The sequence below is a fragment of the Scomber scombrus genome, chromosome 13 (genome assembly GCF_963691925.1).
Source record: "Scomber scombrus chromosome 13, fScoSco1.1, whole genome shotgun sequence".
Classification (NCBI taxonomy): domain Eukaryota; kingdom Metazoa; phylum Chordata; class Actinopteri; order Scombriformes; family Scombridae; genus Scomber; species Scomber scombrus.
In genome coordinates this window covers 11167771-11178870 of record NC_084982.1, presented here as the reverse complement: position 1 = coordinate 11178870, position 11100 = coordinate 11167771, and the positions used below count along the sequence as shown (strand labels likewise).

Genomic DNA, 11100 nt, shown 5'->3' with positions numbered 1-11100 from the left:
ATCCTTTGACAGTTTTACTTCCCAGTTAGTGAGCAGTGAGGCCACCAATCACAAAGCAGCTCCACCTCCTCCTCCTCCCCCATGCAAACACAGCCTCCATCTTCAATGTCTGCTCCCAAAACAAAAGCACAACTCTCTTTGATGAATCTCAAACTGAATAACTTGTCACTCTGTCACTTGTATGAAAATATTGATGATACTTTTATGCCATTGTTTTAGTTTTATGTCTTGATTCTGTTTCATAAAACCTACAGCTGAGAGAAAATTGCGCTGATATTTATTTTAACTCGTAGTTATGCACTGACATAAACACCAGCGAAACATAAAAAAAAAAACATCTGACCACTGCGGATCATATTGCCTATGGCTCCCTCTGCTGGAAGAAAGTGGTACAATCATGGTTGGTTTAAAGGACGGGTTCACAATTTTTCAAGACTGGACAAGGTTAGTGTGCCAGCATGTCATGGTAATTTAGCCTGAACTAGGCTGAGCTTGCTGTATGAAACCGGATCTAGTGAAAAATAAATGGCTTATTTGGTAATCCTGCTTTATGGAACAGGACCCAGGACTAGTATACTAAATGTCTATAATCGTTTCTTCTTTCTTTGGAGATTTAAAAAAAATATTTAGTCCCCCTTCACCAGTATAAACAGGGTGGATAAAATATAAGTGACAGCTTTCAGTGCAATAAAACACAGCGTCCAAAACAATTTCATGTAAAAATTTTACATCATAACCTTTGTGAAGGTACTGCAGCATTTACTACATGGATGTTGTATTAAAATATTGTTAGTCAATTGTTTAAACGAAGTGTACCTGATGAAGTGATGACTGGGTGTATAATTTGACCCGGATGATGTACTGTACAATTCTCATTTCAACAAAACAGAAACATGCAATTATGAGTCACAAAGAAAACACCCACATACTTACCTCACATTATCAACCTCATTATCCTAAATTTATAACTTAAGTACAAAAAAATTAACCCACACACAAAGCTTCGTATAATGTTCATCTAAAGTACAACTATTGTCAACCAATTCAAACTTCATGATCAGACAGCAAAGAATTTACCTTCATTATTACAACCCTGTCCTACTTGTATTTAACATTTCTAATGTCTTTGATTTGATGTACTCTGGTTTCAAACTGGGTTCATTTATTCTTTTGGCTGCTGGTTTTCTGTTTGTATTCTCATGTGTAAGTAGACAAATGATCCGGTTCACAGGAGCTGTATCTAAAAAGTTTTATTTGTTGTATTTATTAAAAAAACAATCCATTATTGTGAAATCAGTATTATGTTTTGGTGTCAGTGACGTCCACTAACTCTGTCAACCTTCCTACAAATGTCCATGTAGCGTACTTTTCATTGCTGTTTCTGTCTTGCGATGGATGATGATAGAAAAAGAACAACTTTAAATAGTATATGTGATAATGCAAAGATAAAGTAAATCCACAATTACACACCATCTCTGTGTATTCTCTACACAAACACAACTAACATTTTCAATCTGCTTGTTTAAACTGCTAAATGTTTACATTGACTTCACAAACACCAAAAGCAGAACACATTTATCCTTCACCAGTAAGAAAACACTCAAATTACAACATTTAATCAACAATTCTTCATACTTAAAAAAAAAGAAGTTATTTTTGGAGCAATTTCATGTATACATACAGTGCTTAAAGAGTAAACAACATCCACACATTTTCAGGATTCACTATCAAATATCACAACAACTTTATAACAACTAAGCTTGCACACTAATCAAATAGATTAAGGACAGGTTCAATATTTTTCATATCTGTCTTAAAACAAGTAAAATGCACATATGTACACTAAAAGAGTTTTACCCTCACTGTAATCATTCCACCTGCTCATACTGGCTATTAAAAGATCCCCTTCCAATGGCTTTCAGTGCACGTGAAGGGGGACAAAAGAATAGTAAAAAAGTATGGTCATAAAAAGATGTAATTTGCCATTATAAACCTATTTCAGTGTTCACTTGGGCGCCTGACCATTGGTTTAGAAAATATTTGAGAAGTTATGAACCAGTCCTTTAAACTACTTGTCTGTCTTCATTTTCACCGTTCTGGAAACATTCAGGAAAAAAAAAAACACTAAAAAAAAGAAATGCTTCAAATGACTACGCTGGTGCTGCTACGGGAACTTCTATCCTAGGAGAGAAAAGGGAGAGGTAAGGTTTAGTTAAAGAGGGAGATGATTCAACACACATAAGAACCAAAAGACCAAAAAGATCAAGAGATAAACAAGACTACTTATCTGCAGTCATGCATACAGATATGTGAGGCTGCATTTAGGAACATTGGTACTTTCACATAAAGCTAACATGCTCATAACATGCTAATTGGCACCAAAGAGAAGGTATTACTGAAGTTGATAGAAATGCCATTATTTGAGCAGGTATTTGGTCATAAACCAAAGTGTTGGACAACTTAGAAATTTGACCTGATCAAGTGCGAGATGAAAAGATCAACAACGTTATAACATTTAATCAGGTGTAAATGTTTAAATTTTGTGCTAATCCATCAAGTAGATGCAGAGATATTTCAGATGATAAGTGAGAAGTCTGACACTAGAAGAACAGTCAGGGGATCACCAAAATCGTTAGGATTCATCCTCTAGGAACTATGAATGTTTGTGCAAAGTTTTATGGCATTTGATCAAATATTTGTGGAGATAATTCAGCCTGGTCTACAGTGGTGGGACCAGCCAGCTTAACAACTGACATGCTGTCTCTCACTGATGGCGTGGCTAACAAATGATGGAACAAACAAGTCAAGACTAAAAAAATAAACTAAGTGGAGACAGAAAAAGAGAATCATTCTCAGCGGACCATTATCACAGAGTGTGTATCAGCACTGTCAGTGTGAGGATCTTACAGAAAGACGGTTGTAGTTCCTTCGCCCGTTACCCTGTACAGACTGGATGTCAATGGAGGAGTAACTGGGAGGCTTCTCTGGCCAATCCTTCCCTTTACCTCCCTTTCTTCTCCCGTTGTCCTCTTCATCTGAACTCCAGGACCCTTTACGATGCAGAGGAGGTGAGTAGCTCCTCTCCCTCCGTGGTGCTCCTCTGCTGTAAGGCTCATCCATCAGGTCATCACGACTGCGGGCTCGTGGCCTTGATCCTCCTCTTCTCCTCCCTGATGAGCTTCCTCTCTCATTCCTTGAGCCCCTATGTGACGCTCTCTTTCGTCTGTCATCCCGGTCAGACTGGTCGCTGTAGTCACGCAAGATCCCCCGCCTGGGCGGAGAGAGGTCTCTGTATCCTCGACTGTTGCCATGGATACCCCTTCCAGAAGGGTTTGTGCTCCCACTGGATTGGCTAGACAATCTGGGGTCACCCCTGGTTACCTCTCCACCTCCAGGCCCCCTGTGTGAGGAAAAGCTGGGTGCATGCTGGATAATAGGAGGCAGCGTGATCACCCTTCTCTCGACCCCTCTCACTCCCATGTCATCCAGGGCTGACAACATACTCGGAGGCCCAGGCGTGTAGGGAACTGCAGAAGGAACCTGATGGGGCTGAGGACGAGATTGTAATGGGGGCATATTTTGGACATAGTGTGGAGCCACTGGAGGTGGTCCTGCATCCAGCCCCCTCACCTGGTTCTCCAGGTAGTCCAACACCTGGTTGGTGCCTTGAACGCTGCTGCGCACACTGCCATTCATGTGGTGGTGGTGGTGGTGGTGAGGAGGAGGAGGAGGAGGGGGCTGCTGCTGCAGGGCCATGGGTGACAGCTGCATGGGAGCCGTGGCAAAGTTCTGTTTGACAGGGTGGTCCGAGTATGAGCCTGAAAACAAAGTGACATTGAGCTCAGTTAAAAACTGAATTTTAAGAGACATGAATCTAACTTACACATTGGTCAATATAAAAAATGGTGTAGAATTTCCAGAACTTTTGACTACAAAGTGGCACTAGATGAAAGGGGGTCACCAATGTGATTATAGTTCATTCTGAGGCGAACATCAAATGGTTTTTGAGACATTTCGCTCAAAACCCCAAATGTCAACCACACAGTGTCACTGGATGAAAAGTTGGAGGATCATTAAAGTCATTAGGAGTCATCCTCTGGGGACCAATTATGTCTATACAACATGTCATGGCAATCCATCCAATAGATGTTGAGACATTTTAGTGGGACCAAAGTCAAGTATTTGTTTTAGCATGGCTAAATATGTCGATAAGCTCTTTTGGGATACCTTCAATTATAAGGATCACCAACTTATGAAGCAGTAGCGAGTGCTTTGTGAACTTTTTACCCAGGGATTCACCTCTCAGGCTAAATACAGGCCACCCGAACCCTTGCAGCTGTATGCAGGCTGACATTATCTCTCATGCATTTTTTTGGATAAACAAAAAACAAACAAACCCAACAACAATATTTTTTTCATCAACATTTCAATTTACAGTTAATATTCTCCTAAACTGACACTATAACTGAACATCAATCAAAAGACAAGGCAGGAAAGGACACTGCTCGTTATGTAGAAAAGATTCAAATACAACATCTATCAAAAAGTGGAGTTAGTTCATTAATAGTCTTAAAATGCATTTTACATTGATTTCTATTGTTGGTCTATCATCAAAAGCATGATAGTTAGAGTGTGTTATTTTCTGGATTGATATAAATGTATTTAAATGCTGGAAATAGCACTCATAGAGCTTGTTTTCTTTTCTTCATTGTGTCCTCCCACTTCTGAAACCAAACCAAACGCACGCCCTTGGGTCTAGACAAAAATGGTGCATCAAAGCATTTAATAAAGCATTAAAGTAAAGTCTTTTGTGCCTTTGTTTCACTCACCTGAATACAGTATGGGGACGCCATGTGAGGAGCCATTGGAGCTGATGGGAGCATAAATGGGTTGGCCGTGCATCCAGGGAGCCATTGCCCTCTGAGCCTCTTGCATCATCCGGTGCTGCATCACAGCTGACAACAGAGCAGAGGTGAGAGACGGTTAAAGATCATTTGTGTGACTCAATTTTGTGAAATTGATGATGACTGAGTAGATTTTGGTGTATGGGTTTGCACAAGTGAAGATTCTTTATCAGTAACCATCTAGTCTTTGATGCCTCATTACCCTGTGGGTAAACCCAAAAACAATATCTGCTGTACCTCTTTCTGGGCAGCAGCACGTCTGTGGACAACACGGGCATCGGACATAGCAGCAGCACTTTTGCGGGCAGCACTGGCAGCAACATATGCAGAACAGCATGAGGAGCATAAGGGCACCAATGATGATCAACAGGACAGTCAGCCAGTCTGGAAATGGTCAGAGTTCACATTACAGAAAATTCTATCTCTTTTTTAGTACACAAAGACATATTCCCCCAGATATTAGATTCAAGGTCCATGTGACTTTGAGTACAACTGAGGTAACTTACGGTACACGATGAGTTTAATTTCACGATCCGAGTCGCCCGATGTGTCACCAGGCGCATCAATAGAGCAGAAGTAGACACCATTATCCCACCACATTATCTCATTGATGACCAGGTCAGCATCTGTTAAAGGATGAAACCACAATAGAGTCACTAAGACAAACTGTGTCACTGTAGCAAAATTCAAATAAAATATTATGCAAAGAAAAAGATGTTCAAAATCCACAAAATCTTGTTTTAGTAGCTTTTTTCCTGCATAATATATCCTCCCTTCAGCTTCTTCAGTTATGCTAATAATTAATTAGGCAAAATAGTCAATATATTGGCAAATATTTCTATGCTGGCATATGTTCACGTAGTACAATAAAAACTTTACAAATGTTTCCTTAATTGTATGCAGATATATGCAACTTGTATGGTGTCCTAAAATCTTTTTAGATCATTGCTCAGTGGAGAAAGTAAGACTCCATTGACAGTTCATAGCAAACTTGTGATTATGATGGCTTCAGACTTACTGTTTTGAATGGTAATTTTGCGTTCTCTGTAGTCTGAACCCAGTATGGGCTCATTGAGGCCTCTCTTCTGCGCCACTGTGCGAACTGTGCGCTGGCGGTCTGGGCAGTCATTGGACGGGTCCTGACCCAGCTGCAGAGCGGCCTGATAGGCTTCAGAAACAGAGGGACACAAGGATGTTAAAACATGACCAGAATCTTTCCATAACGTCAGCCAAGAGGTGCAAGTGGGAGTGGCTTTTGAGTTGCAAGTGCTGATATTAACTAACAAATAAAACATGTTTTCAGTTCTCATTTTACCAACACGTTCAAGTCTCAAAGGAAACATTTGAGGCTTGGCATATAGGTTCATTAAAAATGTTTTCTGGTTATGTGCGTCATTATATGAAAGTTTGATGGGTGGTATGGGTGGCTCGGAAAGTGAGAGTCTCTGTGAATGTTTCATGTTTTATGTGATTGTGATTGTGTTTGTGTATCTGGACCCCCTTGAAAACAAAATGATTCATCTCAAAGAGCTATCACCCAATAAACATTACAAAGTTCAAGCCTTTAAGTTTACCATTTGATGTCTGTCCAACTACTAAATAACCAGAATATTTGCTATTTTGGTAATTCTTTCCAATATAAGTATTTATGTCAATGATGATATAAAAGGATCAAACCAACAGTGGTAGTCATAAAAACTAAATCAGTACAAACAGTACTACTACTGTTTAAAAAGGTCACTGTGTATGTGAACTACCATATTTTATGTACACTGCTATATTTCTCCATATGTGGTCTTACCTGTGGAGTAGTAGTCCAGCACTGGGTCTTTACAGAAGGATTTGTATTTCCAGGTGACCAGGACATCCTGAGCGTTCGCTGAAGTGGAATAGTCGCAGCGCAGGATCACAGAGGCAAACAGAGTCGTTCTCCTCTCCGTCTCTGGAACGGTCACCTGGATGGACAGCAGCTCTGATACAGAGAGGATGGAGAAAGAGAAGAGATGAAAGTTAACGTGTGTAACTTACAACAACAACAAAAAAAACTCTTGCATGTCAGTGCCAAGGCTTTGCTCCTGAATGCTGGATTGAAAAGAATCTGACCGAACTGGTTAACAGTTTACTGCAGAAGACTTCACACCTATGCAATTATTGTATAATAACATTAGAAGGAAATAGCAGCTGTCAGCGGTGTAGAGTTTAGGACAATAAGCTGATGACAGGTGACCTTTGTTAATTAAGAAAAGTATCAGTAAAGAACAAAATCTTTCTCTTTGAAATAGTTTTCAAAATCCTGATAGAGCTCTTCAGGAACTGCGAGGCATGTTAATAGTTTTTCTTCAGTTGATTCATGTCTCAAAATAGATAAACAGAAAATTTTATTAATCATAATGAAACATTTTGCCAGTCAAGTCACATAAATCACAAAACTATGGACAATCAAGGAGGTCGGTATGAAATACAATTAAAGCCATAAATAACAGCCTGACAATTAAAACAAAGATGTTATTCGATGAAGCATGTGGACCAGACGTGTAAAAACCTAACATGGAACGTTTTCAAACATCCTCTAATCTGTGCAAAAATACATTTAACGTTCTTCAACACTTAAAAAATGCTGTTGGTGTTTTCACAGAAATTTGAAAAGATGTTGATCTGAAACTATTCGTCAATCAGCACAAAATTCATCTGCAATTTTAATAACTGAGACACTTTTCACATAATATGTGCCAATACCAGCCCCTCAAAGATGAATAATAAAATTAGTCACAGTCCTTCTCTGATAAAATGCTCAAGTATAGAAGAATATGTTCTTGTACATCTTTGTCAGCAAAATGTTTACTACACATAGAAACAGAACTGAAAGTAATAGTTGATTAATTGATTATGTAAACAGAGAAATAACTGGCATCTACCATTGTAATAAATTAAACATTTAATGCCAAAAATTCCTCTCTCTGGTTCCAGCTTCTCAATTTTGAAGATTTGCTGTTTTTCTTTCTTTCATGTGATGATTAACAGAAATATTTTGGGGTTTGGCTTGTTGCTCTGACAACACAGGTAATTTAATTTCATCACTTTTGGCTTTAGAAAACTGTGATGAGCACTTTTCACTGTTTTCTCGCAACTTACAGATATATGGATTTATCGGCAAAGTACTGAGCAAATTCTGCAACTATAATTTTAATTAATGGAGAAAATCAGCAAATCATCACATCTGAGAAGCTGCAACGAGATGTTGATATTGCTTGATAAATGACTTTAAAGTGTATTATAGTGTAATGTATCACTTGTTGACTGATTGTCTAATTGATTAGAATCAAGGCTGGGCAATAAATTGATATATCAATATCATGATATGAGAATGGATATCGTCTTAGATTTTGAGTATCCTAATATCGTGATATGGCGTAAATGTTGTCTTTTCTTGCTTTTAAAGGCTGCATTACAGTAAATTGACATAATTTTCTTAACTTAACAGACTGCTCAAACTGTTATATTGTCTGCTTTTACCCACGTACTCATTATATCCACACTGATGATTAGTTATCAAAAATCTCCTTGTGTAAATATTTTGTGAAAGCACCAATAGTCATCATTACAATATTGTCACAATATCAATATCAAGGTATTTGGTGAAAAATATACCTTGATGACAAAATCCTTGAGTATAGCTGATACATTATTGTGAGGAAATGTTGACTACTGCAGTCAGCATTTCCAAGGCTGTATGAACGTGGACGTTATAAATCTTGGAGATCAGGCCATAAAAAAATGTAGCGTTGATGATGTGCAGTCACGTGACAACAGTTGGCCTCGTCCTGTTTACACCTGTCGATAATTAACCTGTCGACATTGGGCCTAGTTTCGATTGTTTGCTGAAGTGGCTTCACCCGGCATTCCTGACAATAGCCTGATAAAACACTGTATTGACTTTAAAGCCTCACCTGTCGGCAGGTGAACCAGCAGAAGCGCCATCAGTATCATGTTTCCCATTTTGTTGCTCTTATCCTTCCGCGGAAGCTTCACTCTCCGTTTCTGTTGGCGATTTAAAATCCACAAAAAATCTGTTAAAAAGCGTCATGAAGGCACTGCTCTGCATAGTAATCCCACTTTTCACTCAAGACGACATGTTGTTGAGGCCATGTGTGTCTTCTGTGGTGAAAGACGTATATATACAGCCGCTTTGACAAACAAGTTTCCCACAAGGGTGAACTGTGGAGGAGGCGGGTCATCACCCGCACCCCTTCCCCCACAGCTTCAGGTGACATCACTGACCCCGCCCCTCCTGACAGGTGCAGCAGGAGGAGGAGCAGGAGGAGCACACAGTCCTGAACACAGCGACAAGGTGAAAAAATAGTTCCTTTACCTTCACATACCGTTCATATTCTGACTCTTCACGGAAGAGTCGTTTATAATTAGTCCTTATACTGAATTTTGAGATGTATTTTGCATCCATATATTTCTTATCATTGATAAATAGGTGATTTATCCTTCATGAACGTTTCAGAGAGCAGGGAGCCTGCTTTAACCACCACACTATATTATGATCTCATGTTATCTGAACCATGTTAACAACTGGCACACAAACTTCAAATTTACAAGATAAAAAAAAAAAAAGGGGTAAAGAGCCCATGGTCTATTTTAACAGCTAAAACCCCAAAATATCTCTGTGTTTCAGTGAAAATGAGGTTGGCTAATCAACTAACTTACCTTGAGAGTTGGGCTCCTCGACATGACCAAAATCTCACCCTCATAACAATACCTATCCCGCTATAGCACATATTAATTCAATGATATAACAGTTGGGCTCGCAGCTAAACTCATGTATGAAAGTGTGAAACAACATATGTTTTCATATGTTCATTACACGATATATGTCATCATATTGCACAACCCTACTTGAGAGAATCAATCTGGTAATCTGGTGGCACAATGACATATATTTAAAATTAGTAAATTATTTGTAAGAGCACAATTTTAACATTTTTATTTTTTCCCCAAACAATTTCCTGGCTGCACACAAAGCACTCTCAGTATTCCAGTTAGTCTCTTCTTTCATAGTTTTTTGGTCCAAACTACAACATGGGAGAAACTGAGATCTTAATTAGCAGAATACTCATTTATTAAACTGTGAATATTCTGCTTTCTGCTGTGTTTCTTGGAGCCCAGTGGGCCTGATGAGTGTAATCAAATGCAATTTACATGGCAGATGAATACACTCTTTATTTGAACGTTCATCACTTGTGGGGCTTGCTTCTCCTCACCAGTATAAAATAAAAATCAGTTACATTAAAAGGACTGACGCTGGATAATCTGACTGTAAATGAAGCAGGAAAAGAAGCAGGTCAGTTTGGCTGGCACAACGGTTTTCATTTGTTCGTTTGTGGCAAACAGCCTGAGTTTAAAGTTCACTCTCGGGGTGAGTCATGTTGAATGAGTGTCGGAGCTCTTTGTGTGAGGATGTTTACATCTCTTATCGAGGACATAGACCCCAGCCAGCTTCACATCTGACACAAAACAAGCCTGTGTGAGCTGGGGCCCAAGTGCTGCTCTCAGCTTGCACAAGTGTGCTTGAAATCCTGTGAAAAATGCTGCATGGTTGAAAAGCTTTGCCATCACATCTGTGTCTGGCACCACTCTGAACCTGCAGACGTGCCAGTTTGTAAATTCCTTCCTGGTATTTTGTTGTCAGTAGTTTTGAAAAGAACACAGAACCATTCATTTTCTCTTTCTGACTGTGTCTTGGTACCCAGTGTGCACAGAACAGATATACTGTTTGTGCAAGCTGTGTTGTAGAGTGCTATCAAATGTTCATTTAGTCTAATTTTGCTCTAAATAAACAGTGGTAACATAATTCATGTTGTGAGATTATGATGTACCATGTATTCACAGCCTAACATATTTTATGTATAACATTTGAAGTCATACACATGATTTACATGGTAAAGTGTGCTGATTGTTTGTATTTCTGTAAATGAAAGTTGTGAGTAAAGCTGCAGTGTTGATTTCATTGTGTATTTTTGATAAGCAACGATAATAATATAGGAAAGCTTTGTCCAAAATACACACACATTATCACAAATATTATCAGACACAAATGATATGACAGACAACTGATATTTTATATCAAAATTAATCTTGTCAAAACAAGTTAATGCAAATATATACGGGGCACAAAGCCAGTTTATCCCAT

The 11100-nt window shown here is 38.9% G+C and overlaps 1 protein-coding gene across 2 annotated transcripts; it reads right to left on the bottom strand.

The window, feature by feature from the left end:
- Positions 1-1235: 1235 nt before the first annotated feature.
- LOC133992689 (immunoglobulin-like domain-containing receptor 1) lies at positions 1236-9132 on the bottom strand. 2 transcript variants are annotated; one of them, XM_062431385.1, is made up of 8 exons: positions 8852-9132; positions 6706-6876; positions 5923-6072; positions 5411-5530; positions 5142-5288; positions 4830-4955; positions 2908-3818; positions 1236-2176 (listed from the first exon to the last, which is right to left on the bottom strand). In XM_062431385.1, exons 1-8 carry the CDS (start codon positions 8898-8900, stop codon positions 2165-2167), a joined length of 1686 nt encoding a protein of 561 aa, XP_062287369.1. In that variant the 5' UTR covers positions 8901-9132; the 3' UTR covers positions 1236-2164. The 2 variants fall into 2 exon arrangements, with proteins under 2 accessions (XP_062287369.1, XP_062287368.1); XM_062431384.1 differs by having other exon boundaries at positions 1236-2181; positions 8852-9131.
- Positions 9133-11100: the final 1968 nt, after the last annotated feature.